The sequence below is a fragment of the Saimiri boliviensis genome, chromosome 11 (assembly GCF_048565385.1).
Source record: "Saimiri boliviensis isolate mSaiBol1 chromosome 11, mSaiBol1.pri, whole genome shotgun sequence".
Lineage (NCBI taxonomy): Eukaryota > Metazoa > Chordata > Mammalia > Primates > Cebidae > Saimiri > Saimiri boliviensis.
Window position 1 is genome coordinate 52,548,722 of NC_133459.1, and position 25,693 is coordinate 52,574,414.

At 41.6% G+C, this 25,693-nt stretch overlaps 1 protein-coding gene and 1 pseudogene across 3 annotated transcripts in view; one reads left to right on the forward strand and one right to left on the reverse strand.

Annotated features, from left to right (window-relative positions):
* Positions 1-25,693, forward strand: part of TCEANC2 (transcription elongation factor A N-terminal and central domain containing 2) — a 65,590-nt gene that overhangs the window by 12,794 nt on the left and 27,103 nt on the right. For all 3 annotated transcript variants that reach the window (XM_039474414.2, XM_010348729.3, XM_074380861.1), the window contains one exon: positions 2,261-2,402. In XM_039474414.2, the coding sequence (XP_039330348.2) occupies positions 2,261-2,402 (142 nt within the window). The remainder of the gene's footprint in view (positions 1-2,260; positions 2,403-25,693) is intronic.
* LOC101028653 (glutathione S-transferase Mu 1 pseudogene) lies at positions 9,786-10,758 on the reverse strand (annotated as a pseudogene).

Here is a 25,693-nt window from a genome sequence, read left to right on the forward strand (position 1 = left end):
TCAGAAAAGTTGAAAGTAAAGAGATGAAGACAGTATACAAAAAAATCTGTCATAGACAAGAGTTCACTGAAACAGTGTTTAGAACATGTAAAATACGGGAAAAGAAACTAAATATCTAATCAGGGAATAGATTTTAAAATTCTAAGGCATTTGTATATAAAAATAATGGAATACTACCCAACACTATTAAAATGGACCAACCGGGATTACATGTTTCAGTATGGATAAATCAAGAAAATGCATTGGCGAGAAAAGTATGCTATTTATATTTTCCTAGTGAAAATGTCCCCTTACTTGGCTTTATTGATTTATTTTTCATACAGTTTAACACTAATACCATTTCATATGGTAACAGATCATAGAAAAAGACTTTGTCTTAATTTTTACTCATGCCCTTAAAGACTGAGACCAAAGCAGTAGGTATCAAATGATATTTCCCAGTGAGATTCTAGACCATCTATACAGAAGGCAATACATGGAGACCAGTTTTAGGAAGCTGAACCTGTCACTCACCATAAGCTTTAGAGTAGGTTGAAGTAAAAGGAAGAGGGGAGAGCAAATTCTTTTGGGTGAAGCAAGAATGCCACTTGGAGAACTTGACTTCAGTACCTGGGGTTGGTGGACAGAGATCAGACTATGCCTTGGAAAATCTAAAGACAGAGAGTGGCTGACTGATGTGAAAGAAGTGGGTGCATTGGCAGGGCTATTACCCTCAGATATTTTGGGACAAAGATGTGGGCAAGTGGGGAGAAAATGCTGGCTGGCCTGGAGTTGAATGAAAATGGACGGGTTCACAAAGATACCTGGAAGGACGATGGGATCCCTAGAGAGAGAGCCTGTGGGTTGCCAAAAACGGGAATCAGGGGAGGACTTGTGGGTGGCTGGCAGGAGACAGTACCCACAGTATGGGGAACTGCAGCTGAGAGCTCAACAGTGGGAGCTTTCCAAGGAATGGCAAAAGTAATCTATACAAGAAAAAGAAAGTCAGCTTTCAATATCTGCCAAGTCTAAGTAGTACTAAAACCTGATTAGCACAGTATCACTGTGTTAAAGTAAGGCTTTTCCTTCCCCTTTCCTCTTTTTCTTTTCCTGGCTTTGAACCTGGAAGGGTCATAAGCCAAAGCAAACAAGCAGACTGGAGAGGAAGAGAAGCAAAGTTGGAGTGACAGGGAAATCAAACACACCCTCTTCCCACCATAGGCTTCTAGGCTGGAAGCAGACACCAGCCATTGGGAGAGAGAGAAGACATTTTTGGGTGCTTTTATCAAACTATCATATATAAAATGCATATAGAAAAGTGCACAAATCACAAATGTACATGAGAAATTTTCACAATAAACACAGCAGCATCCAGATCAAGAAACGATATTACCAGAATCCCCTTCAGTTTCCTAACTGTGCCCACCTCCCTTGGGTAATACCAATCTGAGATTTTTTGTGTGTGTAGTTATAAAAGGAACTTAGCAGTCTCCCACTTTACTTTTTAAATAATTCTTAGTGGAATAATTTCAACACTATAGAAAAGTTTGCCACATCGTATAAAGAACTTTCCCATCTTCTTTACCTATAAGATTCCTTAATTGTTAATTTTTTATACTTAATGGAAAGATGCATATCAACTTTAAGGTAGTACATAGTTTCTTCTAAGAAGGGAAGGAGGGGAATGAGTTCGTGCAAGGTACAAAGGGACTTAAACTATAATGCTTTGTTATTTTATGTGAAATGGCAAAATGTTCATTTTTTCCATTATAAATAGTGGGTTACTGTCTGTAACTTTGTATGTGTTTGAAGTTTTAAAAAATTACTTGAACAAGAGTTTTGAGTCTTATCCTCTAGGAAGTGGGGAACTACTGAAGTGTGCTTTTAATTGTTGAAATAAACATGTCTATGACTTCTCTGCTTGCTGTTCTTGCCTATGAATTAAGTCACTCTTAAGTGAGCTGCAGAGTTTGTTCCCCTCAGCATTGTTTTTTTCTTCTCATCCTTATTGCCTCTCACTGCTAAGTGCCCAGTGGTGTCTGACAGTGTAAGATTAAAACTTGCACTTTTCCTAATAGATGCACCTCTCTCCCTGATTTTCAGTAAGCCGTACCTGCTTTTATGCAATTATCCATCATTTGGGGCCATCAGATGCACTGTACTTTGGTTCAGGTCATAATCAATAATTCATATGTCAATAGGAGCCCCATTAGCTCAGGTGAAGGCAGATGTCTTTCTAATGAAAATCTCCCATTTTCCAAATGACTTTTCTTTTTTCCAGAGAGTTGTGGTTGTAGAAGACATAAAAAGATGGAAAACTATGCTAGAGCTTCCTGATCAAACGAAAGAGAATCTCGTTGAAGCCTTACAAGAATTAAAGAAGAAGATACCCTCCAGGGAGGTGTTAAAATCAACAAAGATAGGTATACTCCTTCTTTATTTTTTAAGAAAGCTTATATTTTGTCTTTTTCTTTCCTTCCTCTCTCCCTCAGACATGAAGTTATCTGCTTTATCAATGCTTTTCAAACTCTCTAGTAAAGGACTATCGTTTAAAAAATTATCTGTTGGTTGCAGGCCAATACCTTGGTAATATATAATAAAAATTAGCAGAAAAATGAAATGAAATACACAAAATACAGCCCCAATTTTTAAAATGAGATTCAACGGATATAGAATTACTCTTGTCATATTACTATGAAAGTTTCTAAATGCTTACATTCAATTTATGTACTTAGTTCATGGACTGGAAACTGGCAATAGCATATGGATAACGTTTTGAGTGTGCTAGATGCTAGCTGTGCAGAAATGAACAAGACATGATTTTGTGACCTCAGGAAACTTAGGGGTTGGGCTGGGTACAGTGGCTCATGCTTATAATCCCAACACTTTGGGAGGCTGAGGCGATCAGATCACTTGAGGTCAGGAGTTCGAGACCAGCCTGGACAACGTGGGCAAAACCCTGCCTCTACTAAAAATACAAAGATTAGCTGGATGTGGTGGTACACGCCTATAATCTCAACTACTCAGGAGGCTGAGGCATGAGAATTGCTTGAACCTGGGAGGCAGAGGTTGCAGTGAGCCAAGATCATGCCACTGCACTCCAGCCTGGGTAACTGAGACTCTGTTGCAAATTTAAAAAAAAAAGAAAAGAAAGAAAGAAAAGAAACAGGGTTTGATAGAAGAGACAAGCATATAGACAAATGGTAACAGCGAAATATTGTAGGTTATAAATAAAAACATGTAAGTAGTGTTCTGGGTACTATTCTAATCTAAATAAAGTATATACTGGGAACTTCAGAAAAGTCTTCATAGAAGAGGTGACATTTCAGTTACATCTTGATATTATAGCATTGGAGATATTTAAAAGGTAAGTGAGGGACCATGTTGAATTGCCATTTTAGTACAGTACACAACTGTGAATAATATGCAAGGGAGGGCCAACATGTGTTCCTCAAGCTGCTCCCGGTTCCCCTGGGAGTCCAGGGCAGTCATTCACAGCTGCTGTTCTTGCCCTCACTAGTGCAGCCATTGCCTTGTCTGCTTCCCCTTGACCTCTTGTTCATGAGAAGCAGGAGAGACAGCAGCTTCAGAACTGGCACTAACAGCTGGGAAGAGCTGTGCGAAATCCCCAAAGGGCCCCCCAAGAGTCTTAGAGTTGTACCCCTGTAATATAAACCAGAATCTGAGAAAATCAGATACTTTAAGAATATAAAACCCTACTATTATAGCCAAGGAGATTCTCCCATCTGCTGCTGGATTTTATCTTTATAGGTTATAATCACTAGGGGGCAATAAGACCATTCATATGAGCATATAAAGTATTTCCACCAGCAGAGGGTACTAGTGATTAATATTTCATAACATGTATATATGTACATATGCATATATATATAGTTAAGCACATTCCACAAATACCGTATATAATCATAACTTAAATATCAACATAATAGTCTGGATTTGAAGATTTTAAGATTGTAATATTAAGATTATAATTAAAAAATATGATTTCTATTTGGTGTTTGAGTACAATTATGAGTATGCTTTCAAGAATGGATATTTCTGATGTTTGGAGATTTCAATTCAAGGATCCTAATGAAACCACAACAGGGCTTAACTTAGGAGGAACTGGAAACCATACAACTTTGAGTCTTTTTCTTTTTTTGGGGGTGGAGTCTCACTCTGTTGCCCGGGCTGGAGTGCAGTGGCACATCTTGGTTCACTGCAATCTCTGGCTTCTGGGTTCAAGCAATTCTCCTGCCTCAGCCTCTCGAGTAGCTGGGATTAGAGGTGCCCACCACTATGCCCAGCTAATTTTTGTATTTTTTGTAGAGATGGGGTTTCACCACATTGGCCAGGTTGGTCTTGAACTCCTGACCTCATGATTCACCTGCCTTGGCCTCCCAAAGTACTGGGATTACAGGCGTGAGCCACGATGCCTGGCCTTGAGCCTTGACTATCCGAAGTCTCCCCTAAATCTGAGGTTGTATGGAATATAGGAGTTTCTTGGTTTCTTTATAGTTAAATCAGTTGCTATGCTGAAGATTTCATTTGGATCATTGCCTGAGAATGTTTACATTCTTCAACCTTTGGTCTTCCTGCCTGTTCCTATTCTGTGGGTTATAAGGGACAAATATTTACTGAGTATCTTTTCTGTGTTGGAAACTATATAGGCATAATAATGAAGGAGACAGATATTGTCCTGCCTTTTTGGAGCCTTAAATCTAATAGTTTAACAAGACTTCATCATACAATGTGATAAGTGCTCTGATGATGGGGAGAAGTTAGCAAAATGACTATATGTGTTAGGAGTAGGGCAGAAGGTGTTGAAGAATGTGTCAGGCAGGAGTACATCACGTGAGCTGTATAGAGGGTGGAGGTGGGAGAGAACATGGTGCATTCCAGAAGCTAAAAGAAGTTTGGCGTGTTAGAAATGTAATGTGCTTGAGAGAGCATGGCAAGAAATGAAGCCAGAGAGACATTCTGGACCAGATGGAGAAGGTTCCTAGTAAGCCATTCAGAACTGTTTGGTCTTGGCATATGTATTAGTTATCTATCACTGTGTAAAAATTACTCTAAAATTTAGCTGCTGAAGACAGTATTTATTATTGCACACAATTTTTTAAGTCGAGAATCTGGGAGCAGCTTATCTGGGTGGTTCTGGCACAGGGTCTCTTATGAGGTTACAGTCAAGCTACCAGCTGGGTTTGCACTCATCTGAAGGCTTGACCAGGGCTTCAGGATTTGCTTCCAGAATGGCTCACAGGACTGCTGGCAGGAGGCCTTAGTTTCTCATCATGTGGGCCTCTCCTTGGAGCTGCTCATGACGTGGCAGCTGGCTTTCCTCAGAACAAGTGATCCAGGAAAGAACAAGAAAGCAAGAGAACAACCAAGATGGAAGCCACAGTGTCTTTTGTAACCTGATCTCAGAAGTGATACATCATCAGTTTTATCATACGCTATTGGTCACACAGACCATCCCTGATACAGTTTGGAAGGCAACATAAGGGTATGAATACCAGGAGTTGATAATCATTGGAGTCTAACTTGTAGGCTGGCTACCATAGCCTGTATTTCTTTTTATTTATCTTAGATACATTATATTTCTATACTTCCTGGACCTACAGATTCATGTTCATTGTTGAAAATTTATAGCCATTATCTCTTTTGTTGTTGTTGAGACAAAGTCTTTCTCTGTCACCCAGGCTGGAGTGCAGTGGCACAATCATAGCTCACTGCTGCGTCGAACTCCCAGGCTCAAGTGATCCTCCTGCCTCAGCCCCCCAGGTAGCTGGGACTGCAGGTTAGCACCAGCACATCCAGCTAATGTGTGTATTTTTTGTAGAGACAGGGTCTCCCTATGTTGCCCAGGCTGGTCTTGAATTCCTGGGCTCAAGCAGTCTTCTCACCTCAGCCTCCCAAAGTGCTGAGATTACATGTGTGCGCCACCATGCCTGGCAACAATCATTATTTCTTCAGAAGTTCCTCTCTTTAATTATTTCTGTTCCCTCCTTCTGATATTCTATTATTAGAAGTATGTTAGGTCTTCTATTCTTCATACCCCTTAGTTTATCTATTTTTTATCTCCTTGTCTGACTCAGCATTATAGGGTAATGTCTTCAGATACGTATCTTACAAGTCATGCATTATCTCTTCAGCTGACTCTAATCTGCTATTTAGCCCATTTGTTAAGTTCTTTATTTCAAAAACTGTTTTCATTTTTACAAATCTGCTTTATCCCCAAAATGTTTTTTATAAAATTTTTTGGTACATTCTTGTAATTGTGCCTTAAACATTTAATATCTAGCTCTTCTGTATTCATCTGACTATTCTAACATTTATGGTTCTTGGGGATTTAAATCTGTTGTTTATTGTTTCTGCTGACTGATGCTACTTGCCTTCCCATGTGCTTGTTGATTTTTAATTGCGAACTCATTATTATATATTTTTTTTCTTTGAACTTTATTTTTTTTTGAGACAGGGTCTCACTCTGTTGCTCATGCTGGAGTGCAGTGGCGCAGTAATGGCTCACTGCAGCCTTGAACTCCTGGGTTCAAGTGATCCTCCTGCCTCAGCCTTTCAAGTAGCTGGGACAGGTAGATACCACCATGCCTGGATCATTTTTTAAATGTTTTATAGAGAAGGGGTCTTGCTGTACAGGAGACCCAGGCTAGGGATCTTGAACCCCTGTACCTAAGTGATCCTCCTGCCTCAGCCTCCCAAAATGCTGGGATTATAGGCATGAGCCACTGTACCTGGCCTCTATGAATCTGTAGGAATTCTGTGGGGCTAAATTGAGATTCCCTCTAAAGGGGCTTAACAACTTCTGTTTCTGCCAATAGTCAGAGCAATCTCTGACCTGTAATATTTTAGCACACCTCTTAAGGATCTCACCTCAGTATGAGAGTCCCAGGATTAGCTCTCCCACCTCACTGCTGGCCCAAAGCTAAGTATTTCAGCAGCATTGCTATTGATATCAGCCCATAGGATAGCCCCACCCCTCCCTGAGTATACCCTTCTAGCTTCTGCTAACTTTTTTTTAATTGGGATGAGATGGCTTTTATCCAGGATCTAGTAATTCTGCAGTGAAAGAGTAGCTTTAGTCCACCATAAAGTTTGAGAATTTGCTCTTTGTCCTAAAGATAATAGGATTATTATTGAAGAGTTTTGAATGGAGGAATGACATACTCAGTTTAGAAAAATCTATCTGGTTGCCTTGTGGGAAGAGTGTTGGACAAAAACAAACCTAGAGGCAGGAAGCTGAGTTAGGGAGCTACTAAAACATCTGCATAAGAAATGAGGGTGGCCTAGATGGAGGAGTAATCATGGGGATGAAGCAATTATAGCTGGAATCAAGAGACATACATGTAATATATCCAAAGGACTTGTAGATTGATTGGATGTTGGGAATGAAGATGAAGCAATGGAGACTGAGGGTTAGCTTTCTGATACGGGCAAGTAGGTGGACAGCAGTACCACTCATTAAGATAGGGAACAGCAGGTTTGGAGGTGGAGGGAGTAAGTTCTGTTTTAGACTTGTTCTGTGGAACATCCCAAAAGCAATGTCCAAAAGAATGCTAGAAATACAAGAGTGAAGCTAAGGAAAGATTGTAACATATACTGGGGAGTCATTTTCAGCATAGAGCTGAGAATTGGTGTGATAATAGTAGATAAGCTTGCCCAGGAAGAGTAAGTTAAGAAGAGCCAAGAGCTGAATCTAAAATCTGGAAGCACACCAGTACTTAAGGACTTATAGAAGAAACTGAGAAGGTACGACCAGAGAAACAGAAAGGAAACAAAAGAATATTGCCATGGAATGCAAAGGAAAGAGTGTTTCTTCTAGAGTTGGGGGAGGTTGGGGGGAGGCAAGGTGGGGGGGTATTGTTTAGCTGTGTCCATTCTTGTCAAAGGGCCAAATAAGCTACATCTAAAAATTACACATTGGATTTTGCAAAATGAAATCATTAATGATCTTGGTTACGACAGTTTCAAAAGGAAGGTTGGGGCAGAAACTTGAGGGGAGAAGAAGATGTATGAAAATGAAACAAAATAGACAGTTCTTTCAGGAAGTTTGTTATTGAAAAAAAAGAGAGGTGACAATATCAGAAAGAGAATGTGGGATTCAAAAAAGTTCTTTTTCTTTTTCTTTTTTTTTTTTTTTTGAGATAGAGTCTCACAGAGTGGTGCAGTCTCAGCTCACTGCAACCTCTGCCTCCTGGGTTCAAGCAATTCTCCTGCCTCAGCCTCCTGAGTAGCTGGAACTACAGGCACGCGCCACCACCCCCAGCTAATTTTTTGTGTTTTTTAGTAGAGACAGGGTTTTACCACGTTGGCCTGGATGGTCTCAATCTCTTGACCTTGTGATCCGCCCGCCTCTGCTTCCCAAAGTGCTGGGATTACAGGCGTGAGCAACTGTGCCCGGCCAAAAGTTCTGTTTTTTTAAGATGGAAGAGGATCCTAACATGTTGAATGCTAATGGCGAAGATTCTGTAGAGTGAGAGAAGTTAATATAGAATAGTAACAGAGCGAGCCACTATTTATTGTTAAGATTGATAAGAAAGATGAGGATTAGCAAGAACCTTGGATCATCATTTGATCGTGTTTATAGAATATATATTCATTCATTCATTCAACACATACTGAGCACCTTCCTTGTTCTATGCCTTATGCTGGGTGCTACAGAATGATGCATGGTTCATGTTTGTAAGGCACCCACGTTCTCTGGAGAAATAGACATTCAGGTGTATAATAATGATTGATGTGAAAATGCTAAAATCAAGGAATGTACAAAGGTCTGTGGGAATACAGGGAGACAGTGACTACTTCTGATTGGGCAAATGGAGAAGGGTTTTCATAGAAGAGATGGGATTTTGCTAGGTCAGAATGAGATCTGGCTCATTGCAGGCAGAGACATGAGTAAAGGAATGGAGGCTTGAAAATCCTGAAAACAACATGCTAGAATGTAATATGCGTGGCTGGAATGGGCAAGAGTGGATAGAGACAGGGCCGTATTATAAAGAAACTTAAAAACTAGCCAATAGGGTATGGACTTTTCCCAGATGCCATTTTTCAAGTGTGGATTTCTTAGAACTCTGGTCCAGTGAGATGTTATTTGAAGAAAGTGTCCCGGGTTCAAATAAGCTTGGAAAATGTTACATTACGATTTCCTCTCTCTTAGAGGTTTTCAGTATACCATCTCGTATAATAGGCTAGATGAAATCCTACAATAAGGAAACCTGTTTGGCCGGATACAGTGACTCATGCCTCTAATCCCAGCACTTTGGGAGGCTGAGGCAGGCAGATACTTGAGGTCAGAAATTCAAGACCAGCCTGGTCAACACGGTGAAACCTCATCTGTAATAAAAATATAAAAATTAGCTGGGTGTGGTGCTGTGTGTCTGTACTCCCCAGCTACTGGGGAGGCTGAGGCAGGAGAACCCAGAAGGCGGAATTCACACCACTGCACTTTAGCTTGGGGGACAGAATAAAACCTTTTCAAAAAAAAGAAAGAAAGAAAGAAAGAAACTTGTTTAATTTTATTTTATGCAGGGTTCCCCAAGGAATTCTTTCCATGGTGGGTGGAGGGGGATAACGTAATTTAGTAGTAAATTTTATCTTATGAGAATTTTATTTTATTTTATTATTTTTTTTTCAGGCATGGTTAAGGCTTTATTGGGCATCTCACAGGGCTGGGGTATAGAGACACAGCAAAGAGATCAGGGTATGTAGACGATCTTTGAGGACAGTGCTGGGGAGCTCAGGGATCAGTCTGGCTTCTCAAAGAAGAGACAAGCGCTGAGGAAAGGCCGTCAGATTGGCGTTAGTGCAGGCAAAGGGAGATGTTAGGAGGGGGACTTTGGTGGAGGAGAGTGGGGAGCTGAAGCTTTAAAGAGCCTCAGTGCAGGGAGGGCTTATGTTAGAAGAAAGGAAGATAGTGAAACCCTAGGGAAGAGAAGACAGTGGAAAGATGGAAAAAGGAAGAAGTCTGGTCCTGGGAGTCAGGGTGTTCTCCAGCGTTCTGCCCAGGAAGCAGGGTCGGCCCCTCCCTCCCATCTTCTGGCAACCTGGGGCCTTATTTGCTGTTCCATGTAGCTGACTTTCCAAACAAACGGCCTGGGACGAATCTGCTGGACTTCATGTAGGCAGAGATCTTCTTCAGACCCTCAAATCAGGACATGAAGTCCTTCAGGTTTGGGAAGGCGTTCAGGCAGCGGGGCTCAAATATACAGTTGTGGTCAAGGATGTCATAGGCGAGGAAGTCCACAAAGGTGATCTTGTCTCCTGCAAGCCATGGCCGCTTCCCCAGAAACTGTGAGTAGAGCTTTAACTTTTCAGGGAGTTCCTCCAAGTACTTTGACTTCAGTTTCTCAAATTCTGGGTCGTAGCAGATCATGACCAGCTTCATCCAGGTGTCCATGGTCTGGTTCTCCAAAATGGCCACAGGAATCTTCTCCTCTTCTGTTTCCCCACACAGGCTGTGCTAGCGGGCAATGCAGTGCAGGATGGCGTCGCTCTAGGTGATCTTCTGAGCCCCATCAATCAAGTAGGGCAGATTGGGAAAGTCCAGGCCCAGCTTGAGTTTTTCCTTCAGCCACTGGCTTCTGTCATAGTCAGGAGCGTCCCCCATCGTGTTGGTCTTTTCCTCATAGCTGGAGTCTACGTATTCCAGGAGCAGGCGGATGGCGTGGGCCAGCCCGCGGAGGTCCCAGTACCCCAGTCTCATGGGCATGGTGCTGGTTTGTGCCGGTTCTGCAAACAGGCCTCAAGCGGCGCTGGAGTCAGACTTTTAGTCCGGAGAAAGGAGAGGAAGGGCCTATTTTTTTTTTTTAACCTTTATTTTAGGTTTGAGGGTACATGTGAAGGTTTGTTATATAAGTAAACCCTCTGTGTCATGGGGGTTTGTTGTACATATTATTTCATTACCTAGATATTAAACCTAGTACCCAATAATTATGTTTTCTGCTCCTTACCCTTCTCCCACCTGCCACACTCAAGTAGACCTCAGTGTCTGTTCCCTTTTTTGTGTTCATAAGTTCCCATCATTTAGCTCCCACTTATAAGTGAAACATGCGGTATTTGGTTTTCTGTTCCTGCATTAGTTTGCTACGGATAATGGCCTCCAGCTCCATCTGTGTTCCTGCAAAGGACATGACCTTGTTCTTTTTTATGCCTGCATAGTATTCCATGGTGTATCTATACCACATTTTCTTTATCCAGTCTGACATTGATGGGCATTTTAATTGATTCCATGTCTTTGCTACTGTGAATCGTGCTGCAGTGAAGATGGGTATCTTATTAGCAACCTATGAGCTTTAGAAACAGCTGCTACTAGAACCATTTAATGTTAACTGTAGGAAGACATGATAAGCGTTTCTGATGACTAAGAGAAAAATGCATAGGAAATGGGTGTTAATAGAGAAAGATCAGGTAGAAATCAGGAGATCAGATAGGAGGTCATTCAGATATTCATTCATGTGCCAGGCAGTGTTCTAGATTCCTGTGATCAAAGCAAGACAAAAGTCCCTATTCTTGTGAAGCTTACATTCTAGTGAGGAGACAGGCAATAAAGAAGAAACATAATAAACAACTTGTATAGTTATGTTAGAAGATGCTAAGTGCTATGCAAGAGAAAAAGTCAAGTAAGTTAAGGGGGATGTGGAATGTGGATGGTGTTGGGGGGAGTGGGCCTCACTGAGAGAGATTTGAGCAGAAACTTGAAGGAGGTGAGGAAGTGAGCCATGAAGATGAGGTATGGTCATAAGCATTGAGGTGAGTGAGACACAGTGAAGGCTTGGACGGTAAAGGCTGAGGAAATGGAGGAGGACTGAGAGAGTGGAGAAGTGAAATAGCTCCTTAGAGAAACCTTTTCAGGGATAATGGGCTGGATTTAGCAAGGACTGATCACAGAAGTGAGGGAAAATGGGGATGTCCTGATGCCTCTCGCTGTGTTGCCACCCTTATCCTCTCCACTGGCTCCCTCTTTCTGCTTTCAGACAAGCAAAAATCTTCTCCTTTAATTGTCTTTGCCACCTTTTCCAAGCACCTAATTTCTCTTCTTTTTATAGCCAGATTCCTTTAAAAATGTTGGCTTCTCACAACTCCCATTTCTGGCCTGCCCACTCCTTTGGGAAAACCGTTCCAAGCTGGCTTCTCCCACAACCACTACTCTCTCAGGACACAAGTAATTTCATTCCATCCAAATCCAGTGGTCTTGTCTCAGTTCTCATCTTTCCAGACTGTGAATTTGAGACCATGGATCACTCCCTTTCTGTTGACATAAATGACACTGAACTTGTTGCCAGTTCTGTATCTATTTTTAAACTGTTTGTTACCTTCATAGCCCTTATCTCAGTTTGTAATCACCTATTTAATTATTTACTTCTTCTTCTTTTTTTTTTTTTTTTTTGTTAGGCAGTAACTCCATGCCAGCAAAGTTACATTTTATTTACCAGTATATTTCAAGCATTAGTGGCATACAGCAGGAGCTCAGGATATAGTCCTCAAATGAGTGAAAATGACAAAGTTGAACAAGTTTTCTCCATGGCTCTTCTGGCCTTCTATGTCCTTGTTTCTTTCCTGTTTGTGTTTCTTCAGTCATCATCCTCTTTCCCCTAACAGCGTGCTTTTCCTTAAAGCTCAGCCCGTAGTCTTTTGCTGCTTCTTTGAAGCATTTCGCCAGAGAGCTTGTCCGTATCTCCAACTTAACTGAAGCCTTAATTCAGATACCTCTTGGATATGCATCTCCTGTTCTGATCCATTTTTGAATCTTAGATTTTTAGAAAGGTTGTTCCAATTTATATTCCTGCCATTTTCTTAAATCTTACAAATGTAAGAGGTAAAAATAGCATCTTGTTTTCATGTGCTGCATAGAATGAATTGTTTTCCATGTGTTTTTTTTTTGGCACTTTGTTCTTTCTTCTTTTTGTAAACCGTTCATGTTCTTTGTCCATTTATGCTGGGGTCTTACAATTTTTCTTATATATTTCTATGAGCTCTGTAAATGTCAGTGTCATTACCCTTTTAAATCCATTTACCTACTTCAGTTTATAAACAAGGAAACTGAGACCCAGAGAGATGAAGTGACTTATCCAGGGCCACCTAGTGAGTTAGCACCAGAGATATAATGAGAATCCAGGTCTCCTGGGGCAGTGTCCCTTCCTGGTTAGCAGACTGCCATTGTACCCTGGACCCCAGCCATATGTCCCTTTATTTTATTGGACTGTCTCTATGGACTCTGCCATCTGCTTGAATTTAACTGTTTTAAATCAGAATTTAGTGCCTTTCCTTGTATACCTCAAATGGGAGTTTTCTTTCAGTGTTTCCATATGCGTCAGTGTCCGTAGAGTTTTGCTCTCACATAAACCCATTAAGTGGAAGTGTCCAGCAGAAAATTGGAGATGTGGAATTCAAGCTCAGATGCAAAATTTAGACTGGAAATACTTATTTGGAAGTCATTTGCCAGGAAGTGTTCGCTTGCAATCACCTAAGTAGATGAAGTCTCTGAGTGAAAGGAAAGATGAAGAGGCTGAAGGACTGAACCTGGGAGAAAATCTATGCAGGGGAAGTGGAAGGAAGAATAGGAGCCAGGTAAAGAGGCTAAGGAAGTATAGTTAGACGGGAAGAGAGCCAGGGCAGTACATAGGCATGCTGGCCAGAGACTGTTCTTAGAGGCAGGGGAAATGGGTGGCCTCAATGTCCTCAAGTGTTGTGGGAAGTTGAGGGCCAGCTAGTAAAAAGTCTTTGGAGCAGGCAGCTACAAGGCCTCTGTGAGTGGATACCTTTATTATTATTATTATTTTATTATTTTATTTTTTTGGGATGGAGTTTTGCTCTTGTTACCCAGGCTGGAGTACATTGGTGCAATCTCAGCTCACTGCAACCTCCGCTTCCTGGGTTCAAGCAATTCTCCTGCTTTACTCCCAAGTAGCTGGGACTACAGGCATGCGCCACTGATACATTTATTATTAAGGAAACCAAAGAGCACTGGGTGTTGTTAAATAGCTGATCAGGCAGTGGAATTAGGCCTTGTACTCTCAACCTGGTGGGCAGTCTGTATATATGAATTTTCACAATACTGTATGTATGAATATTCTGGGAAAGTTTTGTCAATCGTATCTGATTTCAGAGATGCTGTATTTTTGTTTATGATTGATTAACAACAACAAAACCCCTCTTCTTACAAAGTACTTTCACATCTATGACCTTGTTTGATCTATATAACAGTTCTGGAAAGTAAGTGTAATTTTTTTTCATTTTACAGATGGGAAAAGTGAGGCTTGGAGAGTTTAAAGTAACTTGCCCCAGGTTAGACAACCAAATAATAGGTGACGAAGCTAAGATGTTTTTATACCATGTTATGCCATCTCCTGAAACCTAAAGAGGAATAAAAGGCTAAAATCAAAATGATGGTAGGACTGCATTCCTTTCTGGAGGCTCTAGGGGACAATCTGTTTCCTAGACTAGTTGCCTTTTCTAGTTTCTAGAGGTCACCTTCATTCCTTGGCTTGTGGTCCCCTTCCTCCATCTTCAAAACTTGCAACGGTAAGTTGAATTCTTCTCACATCTCATCTCTGACCCATCTTTCTGCCTCTTCTTTACTTTTATGGACCCATATGACTAGATTGGGCCCACCTGGAAAATCCAGGCTGATCTCTCCATCCCAGGATACTTAACCTGAATCACATCTCTAGAGCTCCTTTTGCCATGTAAGGTAACATAGTCACAGGTTCGGAGGATGAGGGCATAGTCATTATTGAGGACGATTGTTCTGTCTACGATAATCCTCAAATTATGCTATGCTTTTCAGGCTTCTGTGCTCTTGTTCACGCTACCTCTTGTGTTATTCCTGTCCCCTTGAGTTATTATTATTTTGCAAAAGCCCTTCAAACAATCTGGCAGAAGCGCCAGAGCATCCAGCCCTTGATGCCTTTGGAGCTGGGAGTTGAGTCACAAACTAAATTAGCATCAGCTGAGTGTGATGCTTTTCGTTCTCAGTGCTTTGCAAGAAAGCTCCTGAGTGAGGTGATGCAGGGTCTGTGGAGAGAGGCTCCTAACCAGGGGGTCTCCAATTTTCTTTTCTTTTCTTTTTTTTTCTTTTCTTTTCTTTTCTTTTTGAGACAGTCTCACTCTGTCAGAGTGGAGTGCAGTGGTGCGATCGTGGCTCACTGAAACCTCCGACTCCTGGGTTCAGGCAATTCTCATGCCTCAGCCTCCCGAGTAGCTGGGATTACTGGCGTGTACCAATTATTTTTGCCCGGCTAATTTTTGCATTTGTAATAGGGACGGGGTTTCACATGTTGGCCAGGCTGGTCTGGAACTCCTGGCCTCATCTGATCTCCCTGCCTCATCCTCCCATTAAGTGCTAGGATTACAGGTGTGAGCCACCGTGCCTTTACCAGCTGAACTGACTCCTCTGTCCTTTTGGCCCTCCTTGGAGTTCCCCTTCAATACTATCTTAGGACCTGTATAATACCTTTTAGTGTGCATTTGTTTGTTGAGATATTGTCCCCTGGCTTTCCTAGAGCTCCTTGAATACAGATTAGCCTGGATTTCCCGGGTCTTGTCTTGCTTAACATTCTATCCCAATGCCTAGCACAGGGCATGGTACATACTGAGTATTTGGTAATGTTTGGTAAATGAGCAAAAGACTGCTTCCTGCAGGGAATTTGTCTTAACAATGTGCTGGGATGCAGAAATCCCCTAACCTTAAACCCAGGGAACTTGACCAGGGTCATAAGACCAGCCAGTGGCACTGCTTACTTTCAAACATAAACTTCATGAAGCAAATAATGACTTTTTGCAGATCATTAACTTCCTTGATGCAGCTGCTGGCCAACTTGTGACCTTGGGGAAAGGTCACGGAGCCTCATCTTTTTCATTTGAATCAGGAGGATGTAGGACTATCTGATCACCAGAGGCAATAGTAGAGGGTTAAAGTGTGGGCTCTGGAGCCAGACTGCTTATATATGAAATCTGTTCTGGCTTATTCTTGTGTTTCACAAGTTACCTCACCTCTCGGTACCTTAGGTTCTTTACCCTGTAAGTTGGAGAACTATAGCACCTACTTCATGGGGTTGTTTTGAGGATTAAATGAATTAATGTGGGTAAAGTAGCACAACAGCTGTCATTATGATTATTTTACAATTTTTTTTAGAGATAGGGTCTCACTCTGCCACCTAGGCTGAGTGCAGTGGCATGATCATAGCTCACTGCAGCCTCAAACTCCTGGGCACACACGATCCTCTTGCCTCAGCCTCCCAAGTAGCTGGGACTGCAGGTATGTGCCACCACATCCAGTCAATTCTTTTTTTTTTTTTTTCTTTTTTGTAGAATAGGGTCTCACTGTGTTGCCTAGGCTGATCTCAAACTCCTAGGGCCAAGCAATTCTGCTGCCTTGCCCCCACAAAGTGCTGGGATTACAGGCATGCCATCATGCCCAGCCTGTCATTATTAGAGTTATCATGGAATTCTCTTTGTGATCTGAAATTTATGATTCTGCTTTGTTTTTTTCTAATAGAGGGTTTCCCAATCTCCTTCTCTTTTCTTGCCCCAGACTGAATTGCCTTTCTTGCTGTTACTCTTCTTTGGAAATTCTTCCCTCTAGCTGACAAGTCTTGCATCCCCCACTGGGCTTCTTTACAGCCCTACCCTTCCTGGGCTGGTTTGGCTGGTGTTGGCAACAGACTCTCCACCAGTCTCGGCATGGCTCTTGTAGGAGTATCTGAGGGATGTACTGCCCCCTGTAGGCAAAAGCAGTGACTCCGCTGTCCAGACCTGTGAGTTGAAGCTTTCTGGCCTTTGGCCATGTCTCAGGGCCTGTGCCCTTCTGATTTTGGAATACCGAGGATGTGAATAGCAGTATCTTAATAGAGCCTTATTGAAGACTTCCTGTGTGCCAGTCCCTAATAACACAGAAGTATAGTGTATTAGGGGTTAAGTGTACAGGCTCTGGAGGTAGAGTCAGGTTGCTTGTGTTCTAATCCTAGCTTCCACACTTATTAGCTGTGAGACCTTGGGCAAGGTGCCTTACTGTGTTTAGGTTTCCCATTTGTGAAGAGTTATAATAATGGTATTTAAGTCATTGTTACAAAAATTAAATGAGATAATTCATATAAATCCTAGAGTGATAAGTAGGAAAAATTCTCAGCAGTGGATAAGAATTAGAAACTTCTCATTTTCTCTGCACCTTTGGATTCAGTTCTTTACAGTGTAGTTTCATTATTTTGTTTGCAGTTGTGTGATTTTCCTAATCAACTCTATCCATATTCAAATGTTAGTACAAAACCAATGTGGAAGTCAAATGTAAATGTTTTGTGTTTAACTGATTCCATTCGGCAAACATTTATGGATTGTCTCTTCTGTGCTAGGCACTTTGCTGGGGGCTAGGAATAGAACTTGGAGTAAGGTACAGGTTCTGCCCTCACTATGTTTATAGTTTTGAGGAGAATATGGAGATTTAAATATTCTAGGCAGAGGGAATGGTATGAGCTAAGGCACAGAAGTAGGAGCAGGCCAGCCAGCATGACACTAAACAGGGACATGCAAGCTGCTCTCTATGGCTAGAAGTTAGTACACAGAGGCAAAAGGGTGGGAGGGGTGAAGGTGATGGGGGAGGGAGGAAGGAGGACGACATGGTGACAGGTGAGGCCAAAGAGGTTCCAGGTCATCTAGAGCTTTAATGCTATGTTAGAAATTAATTTGAAGGCAATGGAGAGCCATTGGAGGGTTTTTGTTAAGGTATGATAATGATCAAATTGTATTTGAAAAAGGTCATTTTGCCTTTAGTATAGGGGAGGAATTGGAGAGGGCCAGACTGGAGACAGATTGGTTAGTAAAGTACTGCAGTAGACTTGTGGAGAAGTGATGAGAACCTGAATCAGGGCAGTGAGAGTGCAGCAGAGGTGAGGAGGAAGAGGAAAAGAGATAGGGAGAATTAAGGAAGTAGATCAACATGACTCGGAATGGCTGAATGAACATAAGGTTGAGAGAGACAGTGGATCCTAAAATGGGTGGGTGATGGTGCCATTCTGTGATAAAAAAAAATGTTGAGTTAGAGGTGTTTGCAGAATTAGCAGGTGGAGGTGTCCAGTAGGGGACTGGATATTTGATCTCATGCTCAATGGGGACCTTTAGCTAGGGACGCATAGTTAGAAGTCATCTGCCTGCAGGTAGTTAGACCACAGGAGTGGGCAAGATGACTCAGGAAAGGCAAGTGGAGAAAGAAGAGAGACCAGGGACAATGCCCTAGCTGGGGATCAGAGATAAAGATTGGGCAAAGGATCAGCAGCCAGCAGAGGAGACAGAGAAAGAAGAAGAGACCCAGTAACAGGTGGTATCTCCAAACGCAGTGCAAGAGAATATTTCAGGAAGAAGGCCGGTGTCAGAGGCCACAGAGAGGCCAAGTAATGTCAGGATGGAGAAGGACTGCTGGATTTGACCAAGTTGAAGGACTCTGTGTTTGAGGGACTTCTGCCAGTTCATTTCTCATACATAAAGCTGGATCAGCAGTACCTTTCTTGGAGAGGGAGAAGGTTAAGGTGAGAATCTTATGAAACAAGAATCTCTATTCTGAAGAAACATGAGTATTGCCCTCCTATAATGCAGCCGAGACTATTAGGTTTGTTGACACGTTGAGCCAGCTCACTAGATTGCGAGCTGAACTGCATGGATATACACGGTCCCATTACTCAGAAGAGACCAGCATTAGTAATTTTCTTGTAAATTCTTTAAGACTTTTTTTCTCTGCATATAAACAAAAATGTTGTTTATATGTATATACATATGTAGTTTTAAAAATAAATAGTGGCTCATACTGTGTGCTCTGAGACCTGCTTTTTTCACTTAACTAAAAAAAGTGATCGTTTTTCTTTTTTCTTTTTTTTTTTGAGATGGAGTTTTGCTCTTGTTACCCAGGCTGGAGTGCAATGGCGCGATCTCGGCTCACCGCAACCTCCACCTCCTGGGTTCAGGCAATTCTCCTGCCTCAGCCTCCTGAGTAGCTGGGATTACAGGCATGTGCCACCATGCCCAGCTAATTTTTTGTATTTTTAGTAGAGACGGGGTTTCACCATGTTGACCAGGATGGTCTCGATCTCTCAACCTCGTGATCCACACGCCTCGGCCTCCCAAAGTGCTGGGATTACAGGCTTGAGCCACTGTGCCCGGCAAGTGATCGTTTTTCTAGTTACTATGTGTAGAGTTATTTTAGTTTAGTGTTTTGTTGGGTTTTTTTTGAGACAGAGTCTCCCTCTGTCACCCAGGCTGGAGTGCAGTGGCGCAGTCTCGGCTCACTGTAACCTCTGCCTCCCAGGTTCAAATGATTCTCATGCCTCAGCCTCCTATGTGGCTGGAATTACAGGCATGCACCACCACGCCCAGCTAATTTTTGTATTTTTAGTAGAGAAAGGGTTTTGCCATGTTGGCCAGGCTGGTCTCAAACTCCTGGCCTCCAGGGTTCCACCCACCTCAGCCTCCCAAAGTGCTAGCATGACAGGCGTGAGCCACTGCACCCAGCCTATTTTAGTTTTTAATGACTGCAAAGTAGTTATTGTTTAAATTGACTGATTTATTTAACAAACTGGACCCTTACTAATGAGCTTGTAGGTTGTTCCTAGCTTTTCACTATCACAAACAATACTGTATTGAGTATTTCTGTACACGTGTCTTCTTTGTACACTTTGGCAGGTAAAATGTAGGCTAAATTCCAGGGGTTGTGACTTTCTCATTTCTGTATCCTCAGCACCAGGCATAAGGTAGAAACCCAATGAAAGTGTTTAAATGGGCCAGGCATGGTGTCTTACATCTGTAATCCCAGCACTTTGGGAGGCCAAGGCAGGTGGATCACCTGAGGTCAGGAGTTTGAGACCAGTCTGGCCAACATGGCGAAACCCCGTCTCTACTAAAAATACAAAAATTAGCCAGGCGTGGTAGCGCATGCCTATAATCCCAGCTACTTGGGCTGAGGCATCAGAATCACTTGAAATGGGCAGGTGGAGGTTGCAGTGAGCTGAGGTCGTGCCACTGCACTGTGGCTTGGGTGACAAAGCAAAACTCCATCTTAAAAAACAAACAAACAGGCTGGGCGCGGTGGCTCAAGCCTGTAATCCCAGCACTTTGGGAGGCCGAGGTGGGTGGATCATGAGGTCGAGAGATCGAGACCATCTTGGTCAACATGGTGAAACCCCGTCTCTACTAAAAATACAAAACATTAGCTGGGCATGGTGGCACGTGCCTGTAATCCCAGCCACTCAGGAGGCTGAGGCAGGAGAATTGCCTGAACCCAGGAGGCGGAGGTTGCGGTGAGCCGAGACTGTGCCATTGCACTCCAGCCTGGGTAACGAGAGCAAAACTCAGTCTCAAAAAAAAAAAAAAAAAAAAAAAAAACTGTTTAAATCTCCTGGATCTAGGTATGACATCTTGTCGTATCTTATCATTTTATTGTTTGTATCTACAACAGTGACCAAGTTTGCTGGTCACTGAGTAATCTTAGGGATAAGGAGAACTCTACCCAGAAAAAAAAAGTATCCAGGAATGCTTTGTCCTTTCAAGTAATGTATATTGGAAAGCACTTTCCTAAGCATTGCTAGCTAGGAAGCACCTTTAGACGTTTCTAATGAATGCTCTACATTCCTCCTCCTCTTTCTCCTTGTGATGAGTATTGATGTCCTCCTTTCCCAGGTTCATAGAAAGGCTACGTACAAATTCCTGATAAATAATTGGTTAGAGTGAGAAGTTAAAGACTCAATATTATTTTACCCCAACTTCCCTTCAAAGTTACATTTTTTTTTCAACTTCAGGATTCTCCTCATAGAATCTTTAAAGCCGGGACAATTTCTTGTTTAAGCCCTACATGACTGGTGGCTAGCATAGTATCTAGTGCAAGCAGGCCTTCAATAAAGGAATCAAACAATATTGGGCTATGCTGTTGGCATAATCGGAGAAATTTTCTGAACTTTTGACCATTTTCTCAAATAAATTTTTTTTCTGCTTCCCTTTGTTCACTCTTTCGTTATGCATTAAATTTTTTTTTACTGCATTTTAGGTTTTGGGGTACATATGAAGAACATGTAAGATGGTTGCATAGGTACACACATGGCAGTGTGGTTTGCTGCCTTCCTCCCCATCACCTATATCTGGCATTTCTCCCCATGTTATCCCTCCCCAACTCCCTGTCTCCCACTGTCCCTCCCCTATTTCCCCCACCAACAGGCCCCAGTGTGTGATGCTCCCCTCCCTGTGTCCATGTGTTCTCATTGTTCAGCACCTGCCTATTAGTGAGAACATGCGGTGTTTGATTTTCTGTTCTTGTGTCAGTTTGCTGAGAATGATGGTTACCAGGTTCATCCATGTCCCTACAAAGGACATGAACTCATCATTTTTTATGGCTGCATAGTATTCCATGGTGTGTATTTGCCACATTTTCCCTGTCCAGTCTATCATCGTTGGGCATTTGGGTTGGTTCCAAGTCTTTGCTATTGTAAACAGTGCTGCAGTGAACATTCGTGTGCATGTGTCCTTATAGTAGAACGATTTATAATCCTTTGGATATATACCCAGTAATGGGATTGCTGGATCAAATGGAATTTCTATTTCTAGGTCTTTGAGGAATCGTCACACTGTCTTCCGCAATGGTTGAACTAATTTACACTCCCACCAACAGTGTAAAAGTATTCCTATTTCTCCACATCCTCTCCAGCATCTGTTTTCTCCAGATTTTTTAACGATCACCATTCTACCTGGCTTGAGATGGTATCTCAGTATAGTTTTGATTTGCATTTCTCTATTGACCAGTGATGATGAGCATTTTTTCATATGTTTGTTGGCCTCATATATGTCTTCTTTTGTAAAGTGTCTGTCCATATCCTTCACCCACTTTTGAATGGGCTTGTTTGTTTTTTTTCTTGTAAATCTGTTTTAGTTCTTTGTAGATTCTGGATATTAGCCCTTTGTCAGATGGGTAGATTGCAAAAATTTTTTCCCATTCTGTTGGTTGCCAATTCACTCTGCTGACTGTTTCTTTTGCTGTGCAGAAGCTGTGGAGTTTGATCAGGTCCCATTTGTCGATTTTGGCTTTTGTTGCCAATGCTTTTGGTGTTTTAGTCCTGAAGTCCTTGCCTATGCCTATGTCCTGAATGGTTTTACCTAGATTTTTAGATTTTCTTCTAGGGTTTTTATGGTGTTAGGTCTTAAGTTTAAGTCTTTAATCCATCTTGAGTTAATTTTAGTGTAAGATGTCAGGAAGGGGTCCAGTTTCTGCTTTTTGCACATGGCTAGCTAGTTTTCCCAACACCATTTATTAAACAGGGAATCCTTTTGCTTGTTTTTGTGAGGTCTGTCAAGGATCAGATGGTTGTAGATGTGTGGCATTGCCTCTGAGGCCTCTGTTCTGTTCCATTGGTCTATATCTTGGTTTTGGTACCAGTACCATGCTTTTTTGATTACTGTAGCCTTGTAGTATAGTTTGAAGTCAGGTAGTGTGATGCCTCCAGCTTTGTTCTTTTTGTTTAGAATTGAGTTGGCTATGTGGGCTCTCGTTTGGTTCCATATGAAGTTTAAGGTGGTTTTTTTCCAGTTCTGTGAAGAGGGTCATTGGTAGTTTGAAGGGGATAGCGTTGAATCTGTAAATTACTTTGGGCAGTATGGCCATTTTCACGATATTGATTCTTCCTAACCATGAGCATGGAATGTTTCTCCATCTCTTTGTATCCCCTCTTATTTCACTGAGTAGTGGTTTGTAGTTCTCCTTGAAGAGGTCCATTACGTTCCTTGTTAGTTGTATTCCTAGGTATTTTATTCTCTTTGTAGCAGTTGTGAATGGCAGTTCGTTCTTGATTTGGCTCTCTTTGAGTCTGTATTGGTGTATAGGAATGCTTGTGATTTTTGCGCATTGATTTTGTATCCTGAGGCTTTGCTGAAGTTGCTTATCAGTTTCAGGAGATTTTGGGCTGAGACAGTGGGGTCTTCTAAATACACAATCATGTCATCTGTAAATAGAGACAATGTGACTTCCTCCTTTCCTAATTGAATGCCCTTTATTTCTTTTTCTTGCCTGATTGCTCTGGCTAGAACTTCCAATACTATATTGAATAGGAGTGGTGAGAGAGGGCATCCTTGTCTTGTACCGGATTTCAAAGGGAATGCTTCCAGTTTTTGCCCATTCAGTATGATATTGGCTGTGGGTTTGTCATAAATAGCTTTTATTATTTTGAGATACGTTCCATCAATACCTAGTTTTTTGAGGGTTTTTAGCATAACTGGCTGTTGAATTTTGTCGAAGGCCTTCTCTGCATCAATTGAGATAACCATGTGGTCTTTGTCTTTGGTTCTGTTTATATGGTGAATTATGTTTATAGACTTGTGTATGTTGAACCAGCCTTGCATCCCCGGGATAAAGCCTACTTGATCATGGTGGATAAGCTTTTTGATGTGCTGTTGCAGTCAGTTTGCCAGTACTTTGTTGAAGATTTTTGCATCTTTGTTCATCATGGATATTGGCCTGAAGTTTTCTTTTCTTGCTGAGTCTCTGCAGGGTTTTGGTATCAGGATGATGTTGGTCTCATAAAATGATTTGGGACGGATTCCCTCTTTTTGGATTGTTTGGAATAGTTCCAGAAGGAGTGGTACCAGCTCCTCTTTGTATGTCTGGTAGAATTTGACTGTGAACCCACCTGGACCTGGGCTTTTTTTGGTTGGTAGGCTGTTAATTGCTGCCTCAACTTCAGCCCTTGTTATTGGTCTTCATTTTATATTAAATTCTTATTGATTATACTCTGTTTCTGCCCTTCATTTTTTATTCCCTATCCTTTTTTCTTTTTTGGTGTTGGTCCACATCATTTTCAATATCATTACTATATGTTATAATATCTTAGATATTAGTTATGAAGCTAGTTGTGCCTCATAACTCCTCTTTTTCAAAATAGCATTTTTATATACTTGTCCAGTTACATTTGTCTAGAAGTATTTGGTTGTAGTCTAATAAAAATAAACTATTGAGATTTTTGGTTGAGATTACATAAAATCTGTAATTTCTTTTTTGCTGTTTGCTTCCTTTCCTTTCCTTTCCTCTTTTTGTTTCTTTTCTTTTCCTTCCTTCCTTCTTTCCCTCTCTTCCTCCCTCCCTCTTTTTTTTTTTTTTTTTTTTTTGGCAGAGTCTTGAGTCTTGATCTGTTGCTCAGGTGAGAGTGCAGTGGCGTGTTCACAGCTCACTATAGCCTTGAACTTTGGGGTTCAACCATCCTCCCATCTCAGCCTCCCAAGTAGCTGAAACTACAGGCATATGCCACCACGCCTGGCTAATTTTTTAATTTTTTGTAGAGACAGAGTCTCACTGTGTTGCCCAGGCTGGTCTTGAACGCCTGGGCTCAAGCAGTCCTCTCACCTTGGCATCCCAAAGTGTTGAGTTTATAAGTATGAGCCACTGCACCTGGCCAACTAATTTCTATGTAGGCATTTTTGTGCTTTTCCATCTCATAATAAGGTTTATTTTCCCTTTATTCAAATCATCTGTTATGTATTTTAGTAGGAATGTATGTTATTCTTTGTACGGGTCTCTCATACAACCACCCTGCTCTCCTGATTCCCATCTCCTGCCACTATGCTCACTGCTGGAGATACAAAGATGAGCATCCCCTAAGGTTAGAGGATTTCTTGCACAGCAATTTCTGCAAGAAGCTCAATTTGGTGAGCAAAAGAGATAACCAATCAGATAATTACAACTAACTCTAGTAATTATCATGATAAACAGAAGCATAACGTGCTAAAGAAACAGAGCAGGGGTGCTGACCAAGACTAGAGATATTAAGGAAGAAATCCTGGAGGAAGGGACCCTTAAATGAGTCTTAAAGACTGAATGGAAGTTGGCCAGATAAAAAGAGAAGGAGTATTTCAGGCAGACAGAGTGTACATTGGGGTGTGTGTTCAAAAGTAAAGAGATACAAAATAAAATGTTTTAGGAGCTCCAAGTAGCTGGAGTATTGGATGACAGTGGATAGTAGCTGGAAATGAAGATAGAAAGTAGGTAGGAGGGTGGCAGATTGTGAAGGGACTTTTATGAAAAGGTAAGGGTGTATATAGCACCAGAGGATTTAAGTGGAGGAGTGAAATGGTCAAATTTATGCTTTAGGAAAAAAGTCCCTAAAAAAGAAAACACTAAAAATAAATAAAGGCTATCCTAGCTGCAGTGTGGAAGATGGCATTAAGTGGTACCAAACTTAGCCAGAGGGGTCAATCAGGGTGTCTCCGTAATCATCTGGGGCAACATGCCCTAAGGCAGGGCAGCGGTACTAGGGATGGAAGAAAAGGAGGGATCCCAGTGTGTTAAGGGAGGGCGCACAAACAGACAGCACCCTTGCACGCTCACAGACCCATTCTTGTCAGCGCTTTCCAAAGTGCTTTATAGTTTTTGCTAGTTTCAACAGGATGTGTTCCCCTGTTGTGTTCTGACTGGCTATTGCTGACCTAAGAAAGCTGTTGGTTTTTAAAAATATGTCTATCTTATATTCAATCCATGGAACAGGATTTAAGAATTCATTAAAATAAAAAATTTAAAAAATATATATCTATCTTGTATTCTTCCATTTTTTTTGAACTTTTAGTTTTAAGTGTTTAGTTGACTTTTTTAGCCTTTCTAGGTATTTATTTTTATCTAAGTACTTGTGCATATTGATATTTTTGACCCTTCACCTTTTAAAATTTTTATTATGAAATTCTCAAACATGCA